At 40.7% G+C, this 27,104-nt stretch overlaps 1 protein-coding gene across 1 annotated transcript in view; it reads left to right on the top strand.

Annotated features, from left to right (window-relative positions):
• LOC133364068 (cytosolic beta-glucosidase-like) overlaps positions 1–24,592 on the top strand; it is a 72,616-nt gene extending 48,024 nt beyond the window's left edge. The window contains exon 5 of the mRNA XM_061584095.1: positions 24,269–24,592. Coding sequence (XP_061440079.1) covers positions 24,269–24,474 — 206 coding nt within the window. The 3' untranslated portion in view covers positions 24,475–24,592. The remainder of the gene's footprint in view (positions 1–24,268) is intronic.
• The last annotated feature ends 2,512 nt before the right edge of the window (positions 24,593–27,104 follow it).

The following is a 27,104-nucleotide window of genomic DNA, read 5'->3' on the forward strand; positions in this document are numbered from 1 at the left end:
ACCAAGAAGAAGGAGGTGTGAAAATTGGAGGGAGAAATATCAATAATTTAAGATATGCAGATGATACCATACTACTAGCAGAAACCAGTAATGATTTGAAACGAATGCTGATGAAAGTTCAAGAGGAAAGCACAAAAGCAGGACTACAGCTGAATGTCAAAAAGACTAAAGTAATGACAACAGAAGATTTATGCAACTTTACAGTTGACAATGAGCACATTAAACTTGTCAAGGATTATCAATATCTTGGCACAATCATTAACCAAAATGGAGACCATAGTCAAGAAATCAGAAGAAGGCTAGGACTGGGGAGGGCAGCTGTGAAAGTACTAGAAAAGGTCCTCAAATGTAAAGGTGTATCACTGAACACTAAAATCAGGATCATTCAGACCATGGTATTTCCGATCTCTATGTATGGATGTGAAAGTTGGACAGTGAAAAAAGCTGATAAGAGAACAATCAACGCATTTGAAATGTGGTGTTGGAGAAGAGCTTTGCGGATACCATGGACTGCGAAAAAGACAAATAATTGGGTGTTAGAACAAATTAAACCAGAACTATCACTAGAAGCTAAAATGATGAAACTGAGGTTATCATACTTTGGACACATAATGGGAAGACATGATTCATTAGAAAAGATAATAATGCTTGGAAAAACAGAAGGAAGTAGAAAAAGAGGAAGGCCAAACAAGAGATGGATTGATTCCATAAAGGAAGCCACAGACCTGAACTTACAAGATCTGAACAGGGTGGTTCATGACAGATGCTCTTGGAGGTCACTGATTCATAGGGTTGCCATAAGTCGTAGTCGACTTGGAGGCACATAACAACAACAACAACAGTATCTAAAAGGAAATTCAAAGACAGAAACAGTTAAAAGCTGTGGGGGATTTCTAAAAATTCATTTGCTCTGGTGGTCTTTCTGATGAACCCCTGGATAGGCTTAAAACACAGTATGCTGCTGCACTGACAAACAGCTTAACCATTGTTAAGGCAGCAGGAGGAAATTTGCTTCACAAAGTGAAGAGGCTGTGAAGTGAAGTGAAGTGGCTGAAATTTGCTTCATGAAGTTAACTGTTAGTGTGAAATCAGACATAAGTATGGCCTGGCTTAAAATAGTACAGATTTTTGGTTGGTGAAAGTTCTGGAATATAACTATGTATTTTGAGCAGCAGGCATGTTTGTATTCCAGTTAGAGTCAGTACTTGTAGCCGAGTTCTCCAAAGAACTTATCTTTAAGAGAGAGAAATAGAAAAGCCTGTGGATTTTCAACCCAAAGAGTAATTTAATTCTTTGTATCTTCGCATGAAAAGTGTTCTTCCTCCTTCATACAATTTCTCAACAATGTTACAATTAAATATGGTTTCTTCTGATTCTCCCCTGCTGGGAGAAACTTTTTTTGTCATTGCACTATCTATTTTGTAAAAGTGAAGAGTTTAAGGTATTCTTATGGTGATTTTATGGTTGATTCCCAATCTATGCATCCCTGGTTGTTAGCTCATATACGGAAATTATAAAATTAGCTGTGAGCATCAAAGAACTAATGACAGCTTTCACATTGTGTGTTTTTATTTTGAGTGGGAAATACATTAAGACTGAGAATTTTAAAATTGGAGCTGATATGTATGAGATGTCAGGTTGAAGACAAGCTTGGAATGTTTTAGAAGGTCATAGACAATATATCCTCCATTCCTAACAGGAATGTCCCTGTTCAAAGTTTCATTCAACTTTTCTTCCTAGGGAGTCCCAAAAGTATATAGAAACTACTGCCTAATTTTTAAATGGCTCTGTTTTGTTTCCAAACTGATAGGCGCTTGACAACCTGAGCTCACTACAAGTGAGGATGATTATACATCTGGCTCTTAAGGGTGCTCTCTGGAGAAGAAGACAACCTGAGAGCCACTCTGTAAGGCAAGAGCCACTGGGTATGCAGTGTACCCTCTTACAGGAGGCTGGACCACCCAATGTCAGGAGTGGAGAGAAGGTGTTGCCCTCAGCACAATATTGGTCTCAGGTGCAACGTCTAATTTCCCCCCCTATAGAAGTGAGTGGCCACCAGTCACTCAAAAGTAGAAAATAAAGAGGTATACTTGATATATGTTTTTGGGGGGAGGTGTAATCCTTCCTCCTGCTGCTAGTGTCCTTTGTGACTATAATGAAGAACAGATTTTGCCCCTCTCCCAAACGTGGACTAGCTTTAACGTCATTCATTAGAACCTTGAGAATTGAACAAGCCCTATCTGCAGCATCCGAACTTGGTTTCAGAGAGTTTGTAAGTCATACTAATGTATGTAAATGAATGGAGGAGATAGGGTTTTTTATGTTAGTTTGAGAAATGTATCTATCAAGACTCTGGCCACAATCCAATGTAGAGTTAAGTACACCTAATTCTGCCTGGATCCATTTGCATAATCAAATCCCTGACTTAATAAGCAGGAAGCCACAGTTAATCATTAGCTTCCTGTTATTTGTGACCTGGGAACTATGGTGAATTGCTTCCCAACAAGCCAGAATTCAGAAGCTAGTCTTGGTTTGCTGCATGCAAAGGGATGAGCAACGTTAGAGCAAAATGGCTGTATGAAAGTCATACATATTCTGGCTAAGGCTTGTGCAAACCTGGTCAGTTAGTAGGATTGTGGCCTTTGGTTCTGAGTTCTGAAGATATCCTAAAAATTAGATTCCACACTTGTTTGAAACTACTTTTGGTAACACTTCAGTTTGAGGTATTGCAGAATAATGCTTCCAATGGATTTCAGAATGTAGCCTCCTGGTTCCTGTCCCTGCCATGCATTCTATGGCAAAAAGCCCCATACCGCAGCTGGCCACTCGTTCTATTCCCTCCCCAGCTGGCTTGATAGAGACAGCTGCAGGAACTGAGTAAGGCGGTTTGGGGGGATTTGGGGGGATCCATCACCCCTGCATTTTGGGAACCAATTGGAGGGAGAGAAAGGACATGCCTACGGTTGCCATATTGTCTGGTTTCAGTCAGATTCTGGGCTTGGCATTTAGTACCCTTTTGGGCAATTTGCTGGTCTACGTTGTCTTTGTCATTTTTTAAAAAGAAGTCTCTAGACATTTTAGAAGCAGAGATAGAAGGTAAAATGTGCAGGTACAATCATTTAGTGAGAAACAAGCCTGATCCTGCCTCCTATGGTTCTACCTAGGAATGAGAGAGAAATCCTGTTCAGTTCACATTTAAAGCTTAAAGCTAAATCTATCAAATTTGCACATTCTGAAACAATTTGAGAACTGAGACATATCCATCCTTCAAAATTCGCACTTATCCGAATTTTGTGATGCAGTTTTCCATCCAAAAGGTGTTTACAAAAATGCATATATTAGGAGAAAGGGTGCATAAAAATGAATGTATTAATGAAAATAACATACAAAAATGCATTATATTTGGAACATTGCATGCAAAATGTGGCTCATTAGTCACAACTGCATATAGAAATGCTATATGAGAAATTTGCACTAAAATGCTGAAGAATTTTCATGGTGATTTTTTTTTCTTTCAAAAACTAATTCACTGATTCCTGCAGCAAAGTGGAAAAATGAATTTCAGATTGGAAAAATGAGAGACTTAGAGAAACAAGTCTGACAGATCCTTCCATCCCTAGCTTTAACCGTGAAGCTGCTTTATTATTCACATGGAAGTTGTGATATCCATGGAGATAGAAAATGTCTAGCAGTAGTTCTTAAACTTTCTATGCCCAGGACCTACTTGAGACCACTGAAAATTGTTGAGGCATGCTAGTCACAAAATTGTGGCAGATGGAGGTGGAACTTGGCATAATCACTACTGACATTTTCTACTGAAAATTTCCGTTTTTGGAAATTGCTGAATTCTTTGCCCCAGCTTTTTCCTTGTTGCAAAGAGTTCCATAGCTATGCTTTCCATAAGCTAAGTATATACATTTCTCTGGAGGTATTTTGACTCAGAAAGTGGAAATGGACTGCCTTCAAGTCGATCTCAACTTATGGCTACCCTATGAATAGGGTTTTCATGGTAAGCGGTATTCAGAGGAGGTTTACCTTTGCCTCCCTCTGAGGCTAGTCCTCCCCAGCTGGCTAGGGCCTGCTCAACTTGCCACAGCTGCACATTGTCCACAACTGCCAGCTGGGGGGCAACTGGGCTCCTTGGGACTATGCAGCTTGCCCACGGCTGCACAGGTGGCAGGGCAAGTAGCCCCTGAGCCACTCACTGTGGGGGTGATCTTTAGCTGGCCCTTGACTCCCAGGAGACATGAGCGGGGATTTGAACTCACAGACTCTGGACTCCCAGCCAGGCTCTCCTCCCCACTGTGCTATACCAGCTGTTAGATTTTGACTCAGCCTCCCCATTTTAAGCAGAATTTGCTGACATTCTGAGAACATTTTTTAAAATATTTCTCTCTTCCCATCCCTCCATGCTTCCCAAAATATTTTTTACGTATCTCCCATAATTTCTTCTCCCATTGCCCTTTCACTTGTATTCAACTTGTATGCTACCCTCCACCCCAACTGCCAGTTTATTTCATCCATCCTCCTTCTCCATTTATATTCATTTCCTCCTCCTATGACAGCTTTCCTGTCTTATCCTCTTTCTTTCTATTCCCAGTTTGTGTATTCACTTATTATTTATTTTTATTAACTTTTTATCTCACTTTCTAGCTTGCTTCAACACATCTTCTGGCCCTTTCCCCTCAGAGGAGAGAAAAGTTATTCCAGAAGTTGGGTAGAGCCTGTCTAAGCATTGACAGTTTATGGTGGTATCCTGCATTTATTACTAAGGAGAAGTAAAATTAACAATTAAAGAAAGTTCTGCTTTTCCTTTTCTGAGAGGAGAAGCCACAATAGAATAGGTTGTATGGATTTGGATGGTCTATCTGCCTAGATTTTCTGCGTTCTAAAACTCACAGTGTGATGTATACATGTCTACTCAGAAGTAAGTCTCAGTGAGTTCAGGGGTACTTATTCCCAGGCAGGTGTGTAGGATTGCAGCTTCAATCATGTGAAGGACAGAGGGGGGTACCCATGCCCTCTTGTGAGTTCCCAAATTAGTCCAGTATTTCACGTTTCTAGGGTAAGTCTGTGGCTGCTGACTTTCCTCTTCCCTCCATGATCCTAACACCCAGCCCCACAATTTCCTCTTCCTCCAAGTCTTAGGTTTCCACACCCCAGTTCTAACCCTGAAACACAAAGTACAGTGTAAAGGGAAGAACAAATCTTTTATTTCATTAAAGGGTCTAGGGAAATGTGTACATAAAATACAGTTCACATTTATATAGTCTGTCCCATTATACTAAGCACAGTCCCTATTTTCTGTTTTAGAGATGCCTTGGTAAAATTGTGTTAGAGGGAATTGCAGTTATTCCTTGGGGTACCGCTATATTTTACCCTGCGGTAAAATGTCATAATCATTTCTAATCCAGATTGGAAAAAGTGTTGAAAGGGGATAATTAGGAGTAGAAAAGCAGTGAGGCAAGGTTGCTTAACGCTTCCCACAACAGACCATTTTATTTCAACAATTATCAAGCAATAGGAATATCATGCAAATTAGACTACCAAGGTTTGAGGGACTGGTTTGTTCTGACAGGCTTTGTCAGCTAGATGAATTGGTCTCTGCCATGGGTGTTAATTTTGTTTTGTTTAAATATAAGCAAAATGTGTGTTTTTAACTGCTGTTGTTGTTTTTGCTGTTTTCACTGTACATCTCCTTGAGACAATTGTGGAAGAAGAAGATGGTGATGAGGTAGCAACAATACACCAGCCATGACCAGCTTCTGGGATGAGGCCACTAGATGTACTAGCCATGTTGCCTCCCAATACCAAGGAAGAGACTGCTGTCTGAGAGGTTTGTCTCCCTTCCTTAAGGAGACTCTTGGGACTTGAGTGAGGAAACTTGGTGTCATAGTTTTCATTGTCTAATTTCTTGTGGCTTGTCCTTCCAGTTTTTCTTTTATGATCCGATTTGAGTACCTTTTGTGTAAGACGTGAATGGATGAGAAATCAGCAGAACTGACACATCCCAGGACTCTGCCCCAGAAGCCACACAAAGATCTTCACTGCCATGCATTCTCATAGGTCCCTAAAGTGCACACCAATACCTATGTGTTGCCTCTCTTGGGCATTGCCTGGCACTGCGGAATCTGCCCTGGCGGCCTGACCCCACACAGGAGTAAGGCAAAATTCCAGTATATTGGGAATCAGCTGTGCTTTTAATGATGAAACATGTCTCTCTAAATCAGCAAATATGGTCAAAAATGGAGGTACTCTTAGAAGAAATGGCTAAAAAGTATTCACTTTTCAATTTTTAGTTTGTCTAGGAATCACCATAAATTTCACTGTGGGAATTCAACTACTTGCCATTTTTGAGATTTCAATAAGATGGATAGGTAAAGACACAAGTCTGCTCTTGGGTTAATCAAGATTAAAGTGCAAAATAGCAGTATATTTGAAAAGCACTTGTGATTATATTGAACACCTCATAACAGGCTAAACAGTTATCTTTCACCCCCACTTTTTAAGCAAAAAGGTTTGTGCTTTTGGAATTCATAGTTCATGGGACCATTTCACAATTCATATCCATAGTAATTATATTTATTATTTATTTATTTATTATTTGATCTATATCCTGCTCTTTCTCCCAGCAGGAGCCCAGGGCGGCAAATATCACCCTGTTTGCACAGAATGCTAAAGCCATGGTTTAGCGTTATGAGGGTGAGCTGCAGCAAGCCTCAGGCTCACTCCCCTATCTCCTCTGACAAGGTGGCCACAATGTAGGGTAATCTAAACTCTGGATAACCTTATCTATAGCTAGTGAAAACAAGCCAGCTATCTGCTAAACTCTGGGCAATCTTAACTATTGCTATTAACTATTCGGTCATGGCAGCGTCGGAGGGAGAAGGTTGTGGCTGCATCTAACTGTCTTGCCCGAAGCCAGAAATTCCAGACACACTCAGTTCTGTGAGTTTTTCTCTTCTTATTAAAGTTGCAGCAACTTCAAAAGCCTTCTGACTCACCCAACTGCCTATGCTTTCTAAGAACTAAATTCCCTGACTAACTCTAACTATGCACATCTCTAAGCTACAGACATTGATGCAGCAAAGTAAGCCCCCTTGCACGCCTCCTTAAGAGGGCTTGACTTTTGCTGAAGTCTTTTGCTCTGCTTTAACCGTGACCATTCCTCTTTCTGCCTCTGAATTCTTTGAGAGCGAGGCAAGGGGAGTTGGACCTCTAGTTCCTCCTCTGGGTGGGGAGGGCTAGCAGGTCAGGGAAGCGTGGTAACCTGCTGGCACCCGGCTGGATCTCTTCAACCTGGCAAAGCGGTTTCTCTGGCACAGTCGAAGGGAGTGTGCCCATCGCACCAGTCTCTAACAGTTCACTCTGCAAGCTCTCGGGGGGGGGAGGAGACTGAGTGCATGGTTCGCTCTCCTCCCTCAAGTTTTTACCCCAGTCCTCCAAGTCTGAGTCTCCCTCTACTAAGTTCCCCCCCCCCTTATCCTGGGTCACAACACGACTCTTGGTTTAAATTTCCCTTTGATTTCTCTAATATTTAGGGATAGGGCTCTTGTCCTGCCTTTTTTATTATCCTCTTCCCTTTCTATACAGTAACTATTGTAATAGTTCTCTTTGTCCCTACGTACTAGTTGCTGTATTGTTGCATTTAGGGTTCTAACCATGTTTCTATCTCCTTTTGCTTTTGCTTTCCTTCTCACTTTAACCATTTTTTAAGAGTTTCTTCAGTCATCCATTGAGGTCTATCTCTCTTTTTAACTAGAGGTATTGTCTTTTTGCATTCTTCCCTGATAACGTCTCTGACTTCATTCCATAGTTCTTCTGGTTCTCTGTCAACTAAGTTTAAAGCCTCAAACCTGTTCCTTATTTGATCTTTATATGCTTCTGGGATGTTATTTAAATTGTATTTTGGCATTATGATTGCTTTGTTGTTCTTCTTTAGCTTAACTCTGATTTTTGATATTACCAGTTCATGATCTGTACCGTAGTCTGCTCCTGGTCTTGTTTTTGCAGAAAGTATGGAACTTCTCATCTTCTGCTACCAATTATATAATCAATTTGAATCCTATATTGACCATTTGGTGATGTCCACGTGTACAGTCGTCTTTTCAGTTGCTCAAAAAATGTATTTGCAAGAAACAAATTATTGGCTTCACAGAATTCAATAAGTCTTTCTCCTGCTTCGTTTCTATCTCCTAAGCCCCATTTTCCCGCAATTTCTAGTTCTTCTCTGTTCCCTACTTTTGCATTCCAGTCCCCCATGATTATCAGAACATCCTGTTTTGGTGTGTGATCAATTTCTTCCTGTAGTTCTGTGTAAAATCTCTCCAATTCCTCTTTTGTGTTTGCCGTTGGAGCATAGACTTGGATGATGGTTATGTTGATCCCATTTAATCTCATTGATATCACTTGCTCAGACCTTGTGTTATAGCTCCTAATTGCTTTTTTATTTATTTATTTATTTATTTATTTTCATTTCTAGACCGCCCATAGCTAATAGCTCTCTGGGCGGTGTACAAAACGAGATTAAAATACAATATAGAATAAAATCAGTAACAAAGGAACACATTAAACTAAAAACTTTAAACATAAAGCATTAAACATTAAAATGCCTGGGAGTATAGCCAGGTCTTAACCTGGCGCCTAAAAGAAAGAACCGTAGGCGCCAGGCGTATTTCCTCCGGTAAGCTGTTCCATAATTTTACTTCACTTCTTACTATTAAAGCAACCGCATTTCTTCTTAATTTCTCATTTCCTGCATAAAATACTTTGTAGTTGCTTGATTGAAAATGCCCCATTCCCGTCCATTTTAATTCACTCACACCAAGTATTGTAATGTTGATGCGTTCCATTTCTTGCTTGACAATTTCTAACTTTCCCTGGTTCATGCTTCTCACATTCCATTTTCCTATTGTGTTCGTCGTACAACTCCGCATCTGTGCGCATAAGCCTCTGGGCTTCCATTTGGCTTTGACCCAGTTGCGTCATTAGTCACAGCGCTACTCATACTTGTTTGTTGTTCTTCCCCAGTAGGTCACTGAGTGCCATTTGACCTGGGGGTCTCATCTTCCAGCACTATCTTATGTTGCATTTTGGATACTCTGTTCATAGGGTTTTCATGGTAAGAGGTATTCAGAGGTGGTTTACCATTGTCTTCCTCTGAGTCTGGATACAGCTTAGTCTGGTGTCTCAGCTTTGGCCATTCCACCTTGGGTGACCCTGCTAAGAGTCTAACCTTTTGGTCTAGAATGTTTCTTTGACACTCTCAAACCCCCTCACCACATTAAGGTGTGCATCCTAGAGGGATCCTAGGTGTGCATCCTCTACTTGTGCATCATAGAGGGAACTTTTCTTTACTATAACATTAAAGCATGGTTTAGTGTTAAATGATGCCCCGCTCGCCGCGCAGCTGACGAGTGGGCATGGTTGCAGATGGGGGCGAAGCTGCCGCCTCCATCTTTGTTTGGGGCAACGTCGCGCGTCGCACCTATTGTGTGCATGCAATGTGCAGTGTGGAGGGGCAGGGCTTATTTAAGTCCAGCCGCCCCTCCTACCTTCCTCTTTGCCAGCGTGACGCCCATCCCGCCCTCCCTCTTTTATGGTGTGCCTAGGGGTTGCTTTGGGGCCGAGTAGGAATTTTTATCCTGCCCACCCTTGTTGGTGGGCAGGTTTTTTGCCTGCTCCACACCATGGGAGTGGGACGGAATTGGGTTAGGGGGCGTTGTGTTTAATAGGTGGTTTTGGCTTATTTGGCTAACTTGAATGTATTAGACAGGTCAATGCCCTACCGGGCTATGCATCTTGCACTGGTGCGGGAAGGTGTGGGAAGGGAAATAGGTAAGGACAGCTAGGTGGCCCCCTTAGGCACCTTTGGAGGTGATTGGTGGTTCCGGAGGCCTGTCTGTCAGGGCTTTACGGCTCGAGGGCAGGATATGGGCTGCTTCTGGGGCCAACTTATCCTCATCTACCCAGGGGTTATACGGCCCCGGGTGGGGATGATGTGGGAAGGCCCCCCTACTCACCTACAAGGTGTGGCCGGGGTAAAGGGTAAGCAGATGGGCTTGCCCTTGCCCCAGCAGGGGCTGGTCGCCCAAGAGCTGTGTGGCAAGCTACTTGCTTATAGACAGTTCCTGCACCTAGGTTTCCCTCTGCAGGTCACTTTAAATTGGGTTTTGTTTGCTGTAATTTAATAAAGTGGCCCTTGTTCAACCCAAGCTGATGTCTCTGTGTCTTATTTTGCCCCTCGACTGCAAGTGCAGACGGTGTGTAGCATCAGTGAGCTGGCCAGGCATATAGAGGTTACTAACAAATAATTACATGTAGTTTAAAATATGTCTGAGCAGGCATGCCCCTTCCCAGGTCCTTCCTAAGTAGCACTCTTGTCTGAGTGCCATCCAGTAGTAACATGAGTAGTTTGACTGATTGCTAGAGATCAAATTAAGTATTTGTTCACTGTCAGTTGTTTACAAATAGTTAATATTATTTTAAGGATTATTTCAGGAGTTAGCATATAGAGAGGGTCGCCAGCCTTTTGAGGCTTATGGGCATATTTGCAAACTGTTGTGGGCATCACATACACCACAAGATATCCTATTGACTACAATAGAATGTTTCAATCCTAATTTCAGCAGGGGAGTTTGACATTGCTGTGGGTGCTAGAGGAGGTCTCTGCAGGCCTATTCCTATGTGTGTGCACCAGTGCCAGAGCTTGGAAAAGTTACTTTTTTGAACTACAGCTCCCATCAGCCTAATCCAGTGGCCATGTTGCCTAGGGCTGATGGGAGTTGTAGTTCAAAAAAGTAACTTTTCCAAGCTCTGTCCACACTGGTGATCCCTGGTATACACTATGGTGTCTGAAAGTACTCTCAGTCCTCACAGATGTCAAGTCGGGCAACTTTATCTTAAAAGCCTTGCAAAATTCAGCATCAGCATCTATATGTTACATTTCTATCCTACCCTTTCTCCAAAGAGCTCAGAGTGCCATATATGAAGTTTTCCCAATTGTATCCTCTCGACAACCCTGTAAAGTAGGTTAAGCTGGGAAAGAGAGTAATTTGCTCAAGGTTGTTCAGTGATCTTCATGACTGAGTAGGGATTGGAATCCTGTCTCCCTGGCCTCAGTACAACACTATGCACTACATTACATTTCAAGGGATTTCTTTAAATTCTTAAACTTAACTTGGAATTAACATAATTTTGGGGTTGTGGGCATTACGTGAAGCAGAGAAAATAGTCAATGAGTGATCAAAGAAGTTCCCTGGGACCTTGCTGGCTTTCAATTACCCTTAGAGACGCTGCCTGCCTCCAGAGTTCCCTTCTACTTTATGCGTATTCTTCATTTTTCAGTAGTGGAGAGGGTGTGTGTCTTATACAGACGGTGCATTCTCTGTAACTGGAGGTGGCAGTGTTTTGCTGTATCCATTTCATATTCTTTCTTAGAAAAAAATCTACTTTTAATTCTTTCATCTCTAATCTATTGATCTTAAATAAGCTCTGGATGTGCACCTGTTGCCTGCTTGTAATAGGAAAAGAAGATTAACATGATATGAAAAATGCCTTTTATTTAAACAAAAAGCTTTCCCAGAACACTTTTATTAATGTGTCCTGTATTTATAAATGTGTCGTTGTTTTTTATTAACCCCCACCCCACCCCCACCCCCCAAAAACTAGCTTGACATTGCAATTTTGCATGCAGCAAAGTCTGGCTTTAACTCATTCAAAAGAAATTCTTCTTCATCAGAAGATAGCAGATAAATAGGACTAGAATATGCAGTTGCTGGCTGTTTGTTTTTGTCACTGCATTTTAGTATCTGCAAATCCAAGTGCTTTTCAGAGAGAACACACTGCAATGTGGTTGCTGTTGCTGCATCACTAATAACCTTAGTTCCAGTCCCCAAAAGCCCTGTCTGTCCCTCCTGGGGTGTGGAAGTAGTTTACCATACTGGGTAGTGAACGGAGACTGCTAGTCTTGCAGAATTTGGCTAATCGTCTGATTTTTGCAGTGGCAGAAGATCAGTCCTAGCTGAGTTCAAAGAATAAATCTGTCTCATAATTCCGTTGTACTTTGTTAGATTAGCAAGGATGAAAATTTTTCATACAAGCTTAGTATTTTGGAAGTCAGGAATTCAAAACTGATTTGATAGAATACATACATCTGTTTTTAAAAGCTGATTTCTAGAGAGAACAAGGACAATTCTTATTATAAGGGCATAAGAAGAGCCCAGTTAATAAAGGCCAATCTAGTCCAGTATCCTGTTCTCACAATGGCCAACCAGATGCCTATGGGAAGCCCACAAGAGGGGCCTGAGCATAACAGTACTCTCCCCACTTGTGATTCCCAACAACTGGCATTCAGAGGCATTCTCCCTCTAATACTGAAGGTAATCACCATTCATAACCTTATCATTGATGGATTTGTCTAACCCCCTTTTATAAGATCATTAGGAAATGAACAAAAAATTAAACGTCCAAGATCGTAATACCTTTATACAAATCTATAATGTGACCATATGTGGAATACTGTGTACAGTTCTGATCTTGTTGCTGCATCTCAAAAGGATATTTTACAGCTGGAATATTTGCAGAAAAGGACAACAAAAATGATTAAGGGTTTAGAACAATTCCTCTATAAGATAAATCTACAACATTTGGGGCTTGTTAGTGTAGACAAAAAGATGAGTAAGGGGGACAAGATAGGAGTATATAAAATTAGGCATGATGTGTGGAGAAAGTGGATAAATACTACAGCTGGTGTGGGGAACCTTTGGCATTTCAGATGTTGCTGAACTGCAACTCCCATCATCCCTTTCCATTGATTATGTTTGCTGGGGTTGATGGAAGTTGTAGTTCAGCAACCAAAAAGATTCCCACAACCTGGGTTCATCCACTGAAGCTGAAGGGTGAAAGATTTAGGACTGACAAAAAGTTTCTTCTCATAATGCGTAGTTAAAATATGGAATTTGCTACCACATGGTGTAGTGATGGCTGTCAACTTGGACAGCTTTAAAAGTTGATTAGACAGAAGATAAGGCTGTCAGTGGCTTCTAGTCATGATGACTATGTATGAGCTCCAGAAGCAGTATGGCTCTGAATGCCATCTGCTGGGGAACACGAGTAGGGCTATTGCACTCATGTCCTGCTTGTGGGCTTATGATAGGCAGTGAGTCAGCCATTATGGGAATAGAATGCTGGACCAGATGAAATTCTGGGCTAATCCAGTAGACCTTCTCTTTTGTTTTATGTTGGGGCGCTTCTCCCCTCAGGTCTTTAGGTGTTTTTGTTAGTTTGTTTTGTTAAAGAATACAGATACACTCAACATTGTAAACCCTGTTTGAAAACATCTACATACAGGAAAACTCATCAAAGAGCCAAGTTTACCGTGTTGCCTATACACTCTGTGGCACATCAAGTTTGGAGCCACACAGTATGTTGCAATGGCCTAGCCCCATCCTATATAAAAATCGTTAGTGGCACTGGCAAACCCAGGTTTAGAAGGCTTTAAAGATATATTAGATGTCATAGAAAAGAGCAGAATAGAACATTCTAAAACTCTGAATATTAGTGACAACAGCATCCCTATCCTAAGACAATTGGTTTTGGACTTGCTGTGAAAATTCAGCAGGAGGGGAAAAAAGTCTTATCCTCTAACTATTCAGAATAAACTACATAGAATTATTTTCTATACTTTTGTCTTTCCAGCTTGGCAGAGGAAGTAATCCTTCTTGTGTTTCTAATGTGTTTATCGTCAAATCTATGCATTGGGAATGCATGCAATGAGAAATTTAGAGGTCACAGAAACCTTATACTCGTGTTCAGTTCAGAGGTCTTAGGATAGTGGAACTGAAATATTGATAGCATTTGATGATGTTTTCAAATCCTATACATATCCTGGGGGCTGCAAAACTTCCCGTACAGGACTCCTGATAAGAGCCCTGCATCTTACTTAGAAAAGGATGGAAGCTGCTGCTTAGAGCCTTTTTCATTAGAAAGGTAAGATCGGTAGCGGGAAGGAGCAGGGCCTTTTTATGGTGACCCATAGGCTGCGGAATCAGCTCCCTGAGGCAGTGCATCAAAACAGTTCTTTGTGGGAGGAAAAGGAATTGGAAAGCACACTTTAAAGCCAGGGTGTATTGGGGCTAATATGCTGCTTTTGTGCTGTGGTAGGTTTTGTTTTGTTTTTAGGTCTGTAATTTTTGTTGGAGGACTTAGTCCATGAGTCACTGAGAATCAGAACTCAAAGGGTTGTTGAGATGGGATGGCATACTGGGGAAACCACTCTCGTTCCTTCCTGTCTCTCTAGACATATCTCCCTGCTCTACTTCCTTCTCTTCCTTCTAAGCATCGTGCTGGCAGGCATACTCGCTACTGAGAGCTCTTTCCTCTACATTGTAAATATGGCTTACTTCTAGTAAACACTAATTTGTAACCCAGTGATCAAGTCTCTTGTCTGATCCGTCGCTACTCATGGGGGGGGGTGATTCAGACTTCATTTTTATTGTACTGTAATTGTGGCTGCAGTAGTTTGCCTTCATAATGCGGGTTAATGGTGGGTTATACATTTTTAAATAAGTAAAAATGCAAAATGTAAATGTATGGAAGGGCCATAGCTCAGTGGTAGAGCACTGCTTTGGATGCAGAAGGTCCCATGTTTAATTCCTGGCATCTCCAAGTAGAGTTGGAAAACACACCATGTATTGAAACCTGGGGAGCCACTGACAGCCCGTGTAGGCAATACTGAGCTAGATGGACCACTGTTCTGATTCAGTATACAGCAATTTCCAATGTTGTTATGCCGATCCTTTGTGAATTGGCTCTTATGGCTTATTATGCTTCATTATTAGTGCTGTTTTTCATTCTTTTGATTAACAAGCATCTATTTAAATCAATATATATCATTTACCAGTATTCTTGATTTTTTTAGTCTCATACAGTTTGATTATTTTCCCCCTCTTGGCAGCAAGAGAGATTCTGTATGCAATAATGCTTTAGTCCCAAAACTTCTGAAAGCGAAGACATATTTCATAATTTTCAATTCACAGTACACAAGGAGTCTTGTTTTCTGAATAAGTATTGATCTGCAGTTTGCAGAATATGGCAAGCCTGAGAGCATTTCTTTTAATTAAAAGGCATAGGCTTGAATGTTGTTGGTAGACAGCAAGAGTGGTTTTGGTGCTTTCAGTTTGACAGATATTTTAGTTTGCTAGACTGGAATTAGACAAATGACAAATTTTTCACTTGAGATACATGCATGACAAACTATCTCACAGAGTGGCATCCAGAGAGTGGAAACTAACCATGGAATATGTTTTCTTTGTGTGGTCAGGAGAGAGATCTTTGTAGTTAATAGTGATGAGGCAGAATTCCACCCCAACCAGGATTGGTTCTGTGACCAGAATGGATCCAGACTCAATTTTCTCCAACTGTGCTATGCCCACCTTGCATCTTTCACCAATGGAGCAGTGATGTCACCAGCCTGTCGACATGCTCGAGGGCTTGGAGCATAGGATAGGAAGGCCCTGCCTTGAATTTCCAGGAGCCTTTGACATGGCAACCTCACCATCCACTTGATTGTGGATTGCTTTAACTGTATTGGCTAGAACTTCCTCCATCATATCTGACAGTTCTGAATGTCATGTGTTGTTGAAGAGTGTTGGCCTTGGACATATGGTTTAGCCAATGCACAAAAGGGGTGTAGACTGAACATGTACAGGGGCAGCAGGATCAGTCTGTGTGCCTCAAGCCCTAACTTCACCTCCACATGTGGAGGAGACATGCATCCCAAGCAGGTACATCGATTGCCACTCATATAAATTGAAAACAGTATGATCCTTTTTTCTTGAAATTGGAAAAGAGGGGAGTTTTGCTGCATACCATTCATGTAGACGTTCTACCTGTAAATGGAGGTGAGGCAGAATTAGAGGCACTGTGAAGAGGCATAACACTGTTATCCTGCCTTTCATTTGGGTAGCACACAGTTTTGGAATGTGTGAATAAGGTCATTATTATAGCTATGGCAAATGATGGGGGGGACCTATAATTTTAGTTGACAACTCCTCATGTGCCCATGTTGAGTCTCTAAATTTTCGGAGTCCAAAATCAAGAGACGCCTTATGCAAACAGGCAGTGCTTATGTCCTTCAGGTAATTATACTTCAGTGAACAATGGCCCAGAGAAGCCTTAGTGTGAATCAGATGTTTGCAATGTTTCACTTTACTGTGACTATTGTGTCTTGAAAAACTACAGCCAATGGAAACAGCCATGATGCCCCACTGTAAAACTGTCAGTTCAGTCTACAATTTATTTTCACAGTTGTGTATTTGAGACAGTACATGATCGCTTGGAGAAAACGTAAGACAAATTTCTACATGCAAGTTTTTTTAAAAGAAATACTAAATGTTAAATTGGTGTAACCTGCTGTGGGACCTGCTGGGCAGGTAATAAATAAATGAAACAACAACAGCAACTTGAAGGGAAGAAAGTTAATGTGAATTGGGCACTTGTGAAACACCCATGCCCCCTGTTAATGATATGTGGGTGGTGGGGGAGGCAGTATACACCTGATCCTCCATCAAAGAAAGCAGATAATCTGCCAGGGAAACATGTGAACCTAAAATGTCCACAATTCCAGCAGCAAGCAAGGATGTCTACAGCATTTTAATTTATTACCAGTTAAACTCTTGAGTGGATGAAAGGAAGAGAAGTCTAATAAACACATATGTTGAATTGCAACTCATGTTTTTCCCTTTCCTAGTTTCCTTATTAAATATGCTGATTTCTTCATTGAAAATTGCTGTTTCCATGCTCACCATCCTGTTTCTTTCTTCCTATTCAGTAGGCACTCTAAAGGTGTCAGTTTGTGAACAATGCTTACAAGATGCTACTCATAAGAAATCCCTTGTATTTTCCCTTAATCCTCTTTATTGATACTCATATTTTTAGTTTCTGTGTTCTACTATAGCTAGATTACCAGCTGCAGAAAAACTCTTGACATTTTGAATCTATAGCAGTTTCAGACAACATACAATTTGTTTTAGTTTGCAATCTCTAAATGGCAAGACAGCCCCTATTCCAAATACTATAGCAATGGGTTCAGTTCAGGCGCTCAGCAAGCATTACCCACATCATACCTATATAAATGTGTTAAGGCTGTTGGATGGCTCATAAATGGTGGGAAGTGCATAGAGGTGAAGATTGTCCAAATCAGTGTCTTCTCATGGAGCGTATTCATGAAATTGATGTGATTTATGCAAGTGTTTCAGCTTTTTGTGCTATTATCACAAAACTGCAGTGGCCACTTGTACAGTGATCACGTGGTGACCTCTGAGTGTATAAACAGGACCATAAATGCACTGGCCACCAGGATTCCACTGCCTCAACCTCCCTAAACCCCCATGTTGTTGCTGTAAACGTGTCATTTTGGATCTAGCTTCTGAAGAGCAAAAGAAAGGAAGGAAACATGGTTTGTTTGTTTTGCTTGTGTGGGTTTTAAATTATTCAGAAAAAATTGTAAATGAAAGGAAAAGAAAGTCAGCAGAGCACAAGTGTTTTTTATTGTCTAGGATAAATGGATTATGTTGCAATGGATTATGTTAGTTTGTTTTAATCGCATTTTAAGGTGGCATTTTTTTCCTTTTTTGGTATTGTATAAATGGCAATAACCTTCAATTGAGCAGTTAAAAATTGTGTTTGGGTCAGACTAAACATCCACTTAGTCCATTATTTTGTTTCCAACCATGACCAGATAGAAGCTCTGGAAAGCTTACAAGAGGGTATGAAGGCCACAGTCCTCCCCTCCCATTTGTCCCTAACAACTGCTGGGGTATACTGGGGTATACTGCTCTAAACATGGAGGGTCCATGTTGATCTTTGCTTTTATTGTATTTTTAATGTTTTTATTGCACGGTTGTTTTTTTAACTTGTAAACCACTTTGATATTTTTAATGAAATAGAAGTATACAAATATATTGATAAATAAGAAAGAAAAAGAAGTTAATGGCAAACCTTAACAATGCCACTGGTCAGTGGGAGAGAAGAAGCTATTTCAATAAAAGGAGCTGTCAGTGTGAAGTGAAGCACCAGCAAATTGATGTCATAACACTCCAAGAATGAAAAGACCTTGTGGAGAGTGAGTGTCCCATGGTATCAAAGCTAATAAAGAGATCAAGGAAAGAAAAGTAGGCAGAAGAGACCCTACAAGAAAGAGATGGGTGCCGTATAAGACAAGATAAATGATATACTCAGCCATACACCTGAAATGGTTCTTTCAGCTGTTGTGACCACCCATGGCGGTTAATTAATTAGACGACCTTCCTGATACAGTGATTAATGACATAATGGGTGTAAATAGATCTATGCTAATTAATAATGTGGCTGTCACCAAAGTACTTGGGCACTGTAGTAACTGTGAAAAAGGCCTACTTCATATGCAACTATTCTCCTTTTGCGGCTATACTATCACATGGTGCATGCACAGTTGTCCATATATGGAAACAGACAACTGTTGCTTGTAATGCAGCCTTTGACTCTTCCTTTCCAATTCATATATATGATAAATCTAGGGCTGTATTTCCTCCAGCAGTTTTCATGTAATCTGCTTTTCATACTTGCATGAAGAGAACATGGCTTAAAGTAAAGGTGTCCCCGCACTTATAGTGCGAGTCGTTTCCGACTCTTAGGGTGACGTCTTGTGACGTTTACTAGGCAGACCGTATATATGGGGTGGGTTTGCCAGTTCCTTCCCCAGCCTTTCTTTACCCCCCAGCATATGCCGGGACACGGATGGATGGAAGTCTATACTGAGGTGTCCTCAAAGATGATTTGAAAACCATTGTTAGTACAGAATGCAGTTGTTGGCATTCTAACTGGTACTAGTTGTTGGGAAGCCATCACACTGATGTTGAAAGCGCTTCACTGGTTTTCTTTCTATGTCTAAGCTCAATTCAAGGTCCTGGTGCTTACCTATAAAGTGCTATACCCGAGATTGAAAGTATATGCAGGAACATCTGCTCCCACCTCAACCTGTTCATATGCTGAAGTCGTCTGCTGATGCTCTCCTCTGAGCAGAAGTGAGCCAAGCGGCGAACAGTGGGAGGGCATTTTTATTTGTGCCACCTTGTTTGTGAAACACTTCTATCTGATGCGTTTGCTACTACCTTTTTTTTAATGCCAGGCAAATAACTTTTTATTCACCCTTTAAAACATTTTCAGTTTAACCATTTTAGGGTGTAACTCTACAGACATCTACATTGAACTTAACAGGATTTACTTCTGAGTAGCCATGCATGGAATTGCTCTGCACATTGGTTGAGCAGTAGGATTTGCTGCTTTAAAAAACTTCTGCCTCAGTATTATTTTGGACTGAGCTATTATGTTGTCGTTTATGTTTCTTTTAATATTGTAGGTCATTCTGGAATCTTATAAAGAGCAGTCTAGAAATTAACAACAACAAGAAACAGTCTGCACCACATCCTGTGACCTGTTCCTGTCTGTACCCTAGTTTTCATGAACTTTATCAAAGAGGTGCAAGTCTGTTGTGCAATGGGTGCCAAATGAATAGTACCTCTTCCTGCCCATTGTTCTGCCCCTTCTCAAGTCATGCATACATACCCCAACTCTGAGGTGTGCGCGTGTGAATTACCACAATCCCCTCACCATTATATGCTAACAAAAACTGAACTTGGGTTCCAGAATTACTCTAGAAAATGGTCATCCTCTCCTGCCCCACCCCCAAATTCCTTTCCCAGCCTTCCTTTTTTCTTCTTTTCTTACTGCATATATTCTTGGAGGTATTAATAAAAAATATGAAATAAACTCAAATCATGCAATACTGAGAGGCAGAAACATGTGTGTTTGGGAAATGCATGAAGATTATTTTTGGCCAACGAGGGACAAAAAATGAAATGAAATGTGACAAGGTTATTTGAGCAGCTTCAGCCTAGGAATCCAACCTTGTCTGCTCATCCAATTTAACAGTTGTTTACTTTCGTGTCTGTGGTGTTCACACTGAATTGAGTTAAAGGAAGGAGAATGGACTCTGAGTTAAAGAGGAACACACACTCTTACTATTTTGGTTTGTTCTTATGAATATTACCGGAGTACAGTTACCACTCCACCTTTTCAAGAGCACCTCTTCCCCACTCGTCTGTTCTAGAAACCAGAATGGAGGAGAAATCTAGCTTATTCTTGTGTGCATTTACTCAACGAGATCCTATTTGCACTGTCTTTTTCCTAAAGCATATCTAAACCACACAGAAGCAAGGACCTTTCTCTTACATAACCCCTATATGAGTACCAGAAGCCATCTGACTTTGCGTGTACCACCTTCACCAGAAGATCATCTGGACAAAATGACACAGATGTGCATTGTGCTCCATAAGCAGGGTGCGGTTTGAACTAGACCCATTCTCCAGCGATAAAGAGGCTTTTATATTTTTAAATTAGATAGTCTGCTTTCAGGGGAAAATTTAGTTAAAAGTCTTCCTCTTGCCCCCAAAAGAATGGGAGAAAATGAGTTGAATAGCTGGTGCAGCATGCCAGCAGTGTGCAATTTAACTAAGAATTCTGGGAAATCATGCCCACGGCTTGGAAATAATAAGCTCCTGACGTGTTTTCTAATCAAAGTATCGGCATGGAGTCACCATGTTTAGCAAACGTCCTATCGTCAAGGAAGCAGTACATCAAAAGTTCACTGCAGATATTATTTTTGAGTCTCACCTTTATATTATATTTGCCTTCCTTAGCACCCCTTCCTTTTTGTAATAGTTTAAAGCACAACAGTAGATGTGTGTGAACAGCGGCTCTTATCGCATTTGTTCCAGCTTCAGCGGACCAAAAGCCATCCCTGTCGTCCTCAGTTATCTTTGTACGCAGCACTGTTTTGAACAGAGGTTTAATACACAAAAGATTGTTTCCCCCAAGATTTAGGTACCTCATAAATCAAGCTGACAAGTCACATGGCAAGGTTTCCTCTTCTGTTTTGTCTATGGTATGCAGACAGATTATACAGTAGAGTCCTCAATGGCTTATTGTCTAATAATGTCAGAGAGCTGCATTCTTCACATGCTATATTAGACTGTACCAAGGCAATTCTTTACCTAAATATTGTGTGAGGGCACATGTGACAAATAGCAGAGACACATTTCTTCTCCCTTTTTTTGCCGTATTTAAGTTAGCTGTGAAATCAGCAGAGGTTTCGTACCATCACATTTGGGGGGCTTTCCGTTTTAGGAATATGAGGAAATCATTGTTCACACAGTGTTTGGTTTGCTCCATTTTAGCATGTGTGTGGAATTAACAACATGCACAATTATGTTTCCAACAGTATGGAAAAGTAGATTATTTTTAAAAACTATCATGCAAGCCCAATCTGGACAAACTATCACAAATGTGGTAAGAGCAAGCAGGTTACTGGTTAACACTTGTATAGTGTCTGCCTGCATAAAACTACAATGTATGGAGGCCTGACTCAAATTATTGATAACCTACATAAAATCTAGGAAACTAGCATATTGTTCAGGCCTGTGTGCATTGGACATTTCATGCCTGAGCTATCCAACTGTTATGTCCAGTGCGCCTAGAGACGTAACAGGCAGGATGTCTAGTGGACATAGTAGGCAGACTTAATCCTGCTCTCCTACCAAATTCATCCAAATAGGGCTCCAGTTAAGGCAATCTAGATCTGCTTATCCTAAATATTTGCAAGATTGTAAACATGCAGATTATATGTCATAAATTTTTGGTCTTTTTCTTCTTCTTGTTTTGGAGGTGGTAAAACAGAAAAGTTCTCAATTTTGTTTAAGCTTTCTTCAGTGTATACGTATTGCTGGAAACCTGCATTTGTCAAACAAGTGGAGAACTATCAAGAAAAGTGACTTGATGGCTGATAGCTCTGTTGGTCCAAAATTGTGAATGAGGCAAATTTTGGCGAGGTGAATTAGGCCTGATCTGAAATATCACCCCATTTTCAAGTGGCCAAATGGGGGTGGTTGTTCCTGTATCCAGTTCTGAGGATGCTGATTTACTTCCTGGAGAGGGGGGCAAGGGCTTACTATGGCATTGGTTTGCTCCCTGCCCCCCCTTTAAAAACAGGTTAAGGCATTGGCAGCGTGGTAGTAGGAGCAGAGCTCTGGCTTCTGCCACAATCTTCATTTCCCCCTTTCCCACAAAACAGGGCACAGCAATTTGTACTACCTACCCTTGTTTTGTGGTTTAACCCAGCCCTCAGCTTTTTGGTTGTACCAGTGCCCTCCAGATGTCTTGAACTACAGCTCCCAATATCCTTAGCTATTGGTCATGCTGGCTAGGGGTGATGGGTATTCCACATCATCTCGAGGGCACATTGTTGGCTGCCTCGAGTTATACCTTTATTTTTTCATTTCTGTTCCTGTGTAACTCTTTCACAGGGGTTAAGAGATTAACAGTGCAATCCTAAAAATGTTTATTCAAAAGTAAATTCTGTTAGGACTGCAACCCAAGTCTAACCATGGACTGATTGTTTCTATATTCATTTAATAATTTATGTCCTATTTTTTCTTGTCTAAACACAAACACACAGGCTCATAAGTTAAAATTAATAAAATCATCATACAAGAAACACACATTGCAAAAAGACTGGAAGTTCTTAGCATAAGGTGTTGGAATATGTGGTTCAACTCTGACTTGTGGGTTGAGGCTGCATGGGGTTAAAAAGGGTAGCTAGAGAGGAGACCTCCTGATTGCTAGGCTATACCTATCCTTTGACCTCCTGCTGACTCTCCCTTCCTGCTAGACTGATATGCATAGGATGTTGACCACATCTTCTGCATCTCCTTCCTTCTTTCTTCTTTCTCTTGAGAGGAAGAGCAGACATCTTCTCTTTGTCTCTCCTCTCCTCCAAGCATGAGGGCAAACACTAGGCTTAGTGTTTGCATCTCCAACTTAGCTAGTTAGCTAGATGTAGAACTCTTTCCTATCTAGTATGTACTTCCAAAATAAAGTAGTTACTTCTTATTGTAAAGCTCAAAGTCTGACTAATTTGCAGGGAAGGTGTAATCTTTAGCAAAGATTCAAACACATAAAGGCTCACTCAGTCTCTCCATTCCCAATTTTGCCACTCTGCGACGTAAGGAAACATGAAAACAACTATATTTAAAACTAGTGAGATATAGTGATGATTTAAAAATAGTGAATGCTCACCAAATGGTAGGTATGTGTATGATAAGATAGCCATAACGATTGGCAGTAACTGAATGAGGTCTTGGAGGACTCTTTCCTATCTGAAAGATCACACACATATTTTATAAAGGGGAAAATCTGATCATTTCTGTAATTGCACTAGTTGCTGCTTTTTAGGGATGGAATTTTCTGAAAATCTTGATGTCAAGGTCATCTACATGGATTTTTTTTATAATTCCCATCTTGCTTCTTGATCTCAACAAGAAGTGAGGGTTTTTTTTACCATTTCCACTATAAATAGGAACAATTCTCACACATGATATAAATTATTATGCACATTATTATACTTAATATATTATATGAATATACACTCCAGGTTTCCTAAAGTAACCAGTACATAAACAGATACATACAATATGTAGCAGAAATATAATACTGCATGTGGCTTGACTCTTTTGCATGCATAGTGTGTATAATATATATATTTTTGTGCATAATTTTACACATAATTAGTTGGGCTTTTTTAAAAAAAACCAACAACCCAGCAATGCATGAGCGGCTCAGACATAAGCATGGGCTGGATGCAAGCGGTGGTCCAGTGCAGGCAGAATTCAGAGGGGCTGGAACAAATTCTGTGTATAAATCCATTTAAAACAGATTTTACCTCCATCCCTACTAGTCTTTGCATCATTCTTGAACATGGATGATTCAAACTTGTCACAGTATTTCACATGTAACAACCGTATCATTTCTACCCTATCCCACAGGAACCATGCTTCTGCAATACTTCTCAGAATTAAATGTGAACATCTGTGTCTCAATGTTATCAGATTTTGTGGAATCATCAGTGGTTTTCTCTCCTATTGGGTGCCAGATTGTAGTTAATGTATTTCTGCCACATTGAATGACAGTGACAGATACCCGAATGACCAGTTTTTCCATCTGAAGAGACATAATGCAGCAACCTTACTGAAGATAAGCAGATCTGGGTCTGGTCAGTGCCTGGATGGTAGATATCCTGGGAACCATTTGCATGTATGGTCCCTTGAGTTCCATGGAAGAAAGTATGGATTTGAATGAAATAAATACAATAGCTTCTTCCCTTGTTTCATTTCAGCAATTTACATAGATGGTGTCCAGCTGAAAGGATACTTTGTGTGGTCTCTTCTGGACAACTTTGAATGGACTTGTGGATACAGCTCTCGCTTTGGACTCTTTCATGTGGACTTTGAAAATTCAGCTCTCCCTCGAGTTCCTTACAAATCGGCCATTGAATATGCCAACGTTATCACCAACAATGGACTGATTAAATCACATGAGTAACAAATCTCTGTTAGTACCATCAATGTACTATTTACAAGAGAGGCACAAGTGCTAAAAATCTTTCCAAGCCAGAATTTTGATTTTTTAAAAATGAATATTTCTCAAAAATACCAACAATAGAAGCAAAAATCAGAGGAATAACTACAAAAATGGTATGTTTTTTTTTAAAAAAAACACAAATGCTATGTTAATATTTTCTACAATGTTTAAAATATCTTTGACTTATAGATTCAGAGAGTGATTTCATATATCGCACAGCTCTAAAATTTGGTTTGCTTCCAAGCAGGCACATGGTTGGGAAAGGAGTGGTTTGAAAGAGTGGCCCCCCAAAGAGCAGCCCCCTCCTAACTGCTGCTTAGCTCTTTCCCAATCAACAGGTGCCGGAGAGGTTGCAGGGAGGGAAATTTAACCTTCCCTCCCAGCAGTCTCCCCCACTCTGTCTCTCTAATTGGGAAGTAGCTGAGCAGCAGTGAAGAGGGGCTGTATATGTGTGTGCTAAGGTTGCCAGGTCTCCGTTTTTTGCCTGGAGAATCTGGATTTTGGGGTGCTCTCCTGGTGAGTCACCTTAATCTCCGGACTCACAGCTTTCATTTTTTTTAAAAAAATTAAGTTTCTAGGTGGTTGGTTCAAGAGATCAAAATGTCAGCTGCCCCCAAACTTCTGTAAAATGAGTTTGTAGCTGGCTGCTCTAACTCCTCCCTTTCACGTTTGTAGCCAATAAATTATTTACATGCAAAGTTTATTAAATAGATCCACACAACAGATTTAAAGCACATCCAATTCGCATTTATAGCACATGACATCCCCTAAGGAATCCTGGGAAGTATAGTTTCCCCCTCACAGTTATAGTTCCCACCACCCTTAAGAAACTACAGTTCCCTTGACTATGTGGTGGGATTCATGTGCTTCAAATATGTGTTGAATGTGCTTTAAATGAATGGTATGGATCTGCCCTAGGCATGCTGTGCATTCATTAGTAAATTGAAAAGAACAATCTTAAAATATACTTTTTTTAAATTGGAAGGGGTTGTAGCTCAGTGGCAGGGCATATGCTTTGCATGCAAAGGTCCAAAATACAATTTCTGTAAAAGACTATTGCCTGGAATTCTGGAGAGCCAGTGCTAGTCCATGTCATAATTACTGAGCTACATGGTACCAAATGGCCTGAGTCAGTATAAAGCAGATTCCTTTGTTCCTAAAAGTGGGAAGAGACGCAAGGGCCACAGTGACTCCAAAATTTATTTATGTATTTTATTTATAACATTTATATACCACTTTATTGTAAAAAAATCTCAAAGTGGTTTACAGAAGAAATTAAAACAATAAAACTATTGGCAAAAACAATTAAAGACAGGTATTTAAAAACATTCAAAATATAACCAACAATGAGTTAAAAACAGATAAAAAGCACAATAGCTACTACATGGCTGGGTAGGCTAAACAAACATGGCTTTAGCAGGTTTTAGTAGGTACAATGAAGGCATCTGCCTAATGTCAATAGGCAGGGAGTTTCAAAGCGTAGGTGCCGCCACACTAAAGGACTGATTTCTTACAAGAGCAGAACCAGTACTATGTGGTACCTGTAACATGGAAACCACATCTTCAACTTGGCCTGGTAGCCAATCAGCAACCAGTGCAGATTTCAGAGCAGAGGTATTATGTGCTGATTGGGTCTCACTCATGTCAGCAATTGGGCCATAGCGTTCTGCACTAACTGCAGCCCCCAGGTCAGGTTGTGCTGCATGGGGATTTCTGTGACCTTGGCTGACTGACTGCCAGGATTTGTTTTAGTTTTGGTTTTTGGTAAGGGATACTGACTGGTTGTGGGATGCTAATTTTTCTGCCTTACTCAGAGGAATCTTACTGTGTTTGGTATGGTATTGTATTTAGGAAATCATCACTGTGTTTTGTTTTTCTTTTTCTATTTGCATTTCACTTACCTTTAACCTCACTCCCTTACATCCATAGAAGCAACAACAGTGGTTCCATGTGCTCTGCTCAAGCCCCTTAAAACCACTGATGATGCACCTTGTTGTTTGCATGACAATTTGTTTCTTGCCCAATAGTGGTAAAAGAGAATTCACATACTGGGCAGCGTGGCTGAAATTGTTACTGTTCCCAAGCTGCTGCCTGTGAAGGTAGACCAAACCATGTGTGTTTTCTCTCTTGACAATTATTACTCACTGGAATTGGGTTGGCTGTCAAAGTGAGTTTATATCACAAGGTAGACAGAAAAGGGTAGAGAGTCTTCTCACTCTTACTCATTTCTCAGACCTCTTTCTGAAGTGAAGGGTCAAATCTGTAAAGAAATTTGGAGCAGGCACGTTAAAAGGTAGGGGCAGGGCATTCCAGGCAGGAGGTTGCCAACCCTGCTTTGATATGGATATCTTTGTAGAGGATCCGTAGTCAATCTTTACCAACATCACAATCCAAACTATATCTACTCAGAAGTAAGTCCTATAGAGTTCTATGAGGCTTAGTCTCTTAGTAAGTGTGTTTAGAATTGCAGCCTTCAGGGGTATCCATCTTTACTCCTGAGTGCTCTCATGAGACATCTCCACAATACTAGGCTCTTTTCTTCCTACATTGGCTTTCTGGTGACTGGCCTGGCCTGAGGGCACTTAAATCCT

Source organism: Rhineura floridana, chromosome 9 (assembly GCF_030035675.1).
Source record: "Rhineura floridana isolate rRhiFlo1 chromosome 9, rRhiFlo1.hap2, whole genome shotgun sequence".
NCBI classification, from domain to species: domain Eukaryota; kingdom Metazoa; phylum Chordata; class Lepidosauria; order Squamata; family Rhineuridae; genus Rhineura; species Rhineura floridana.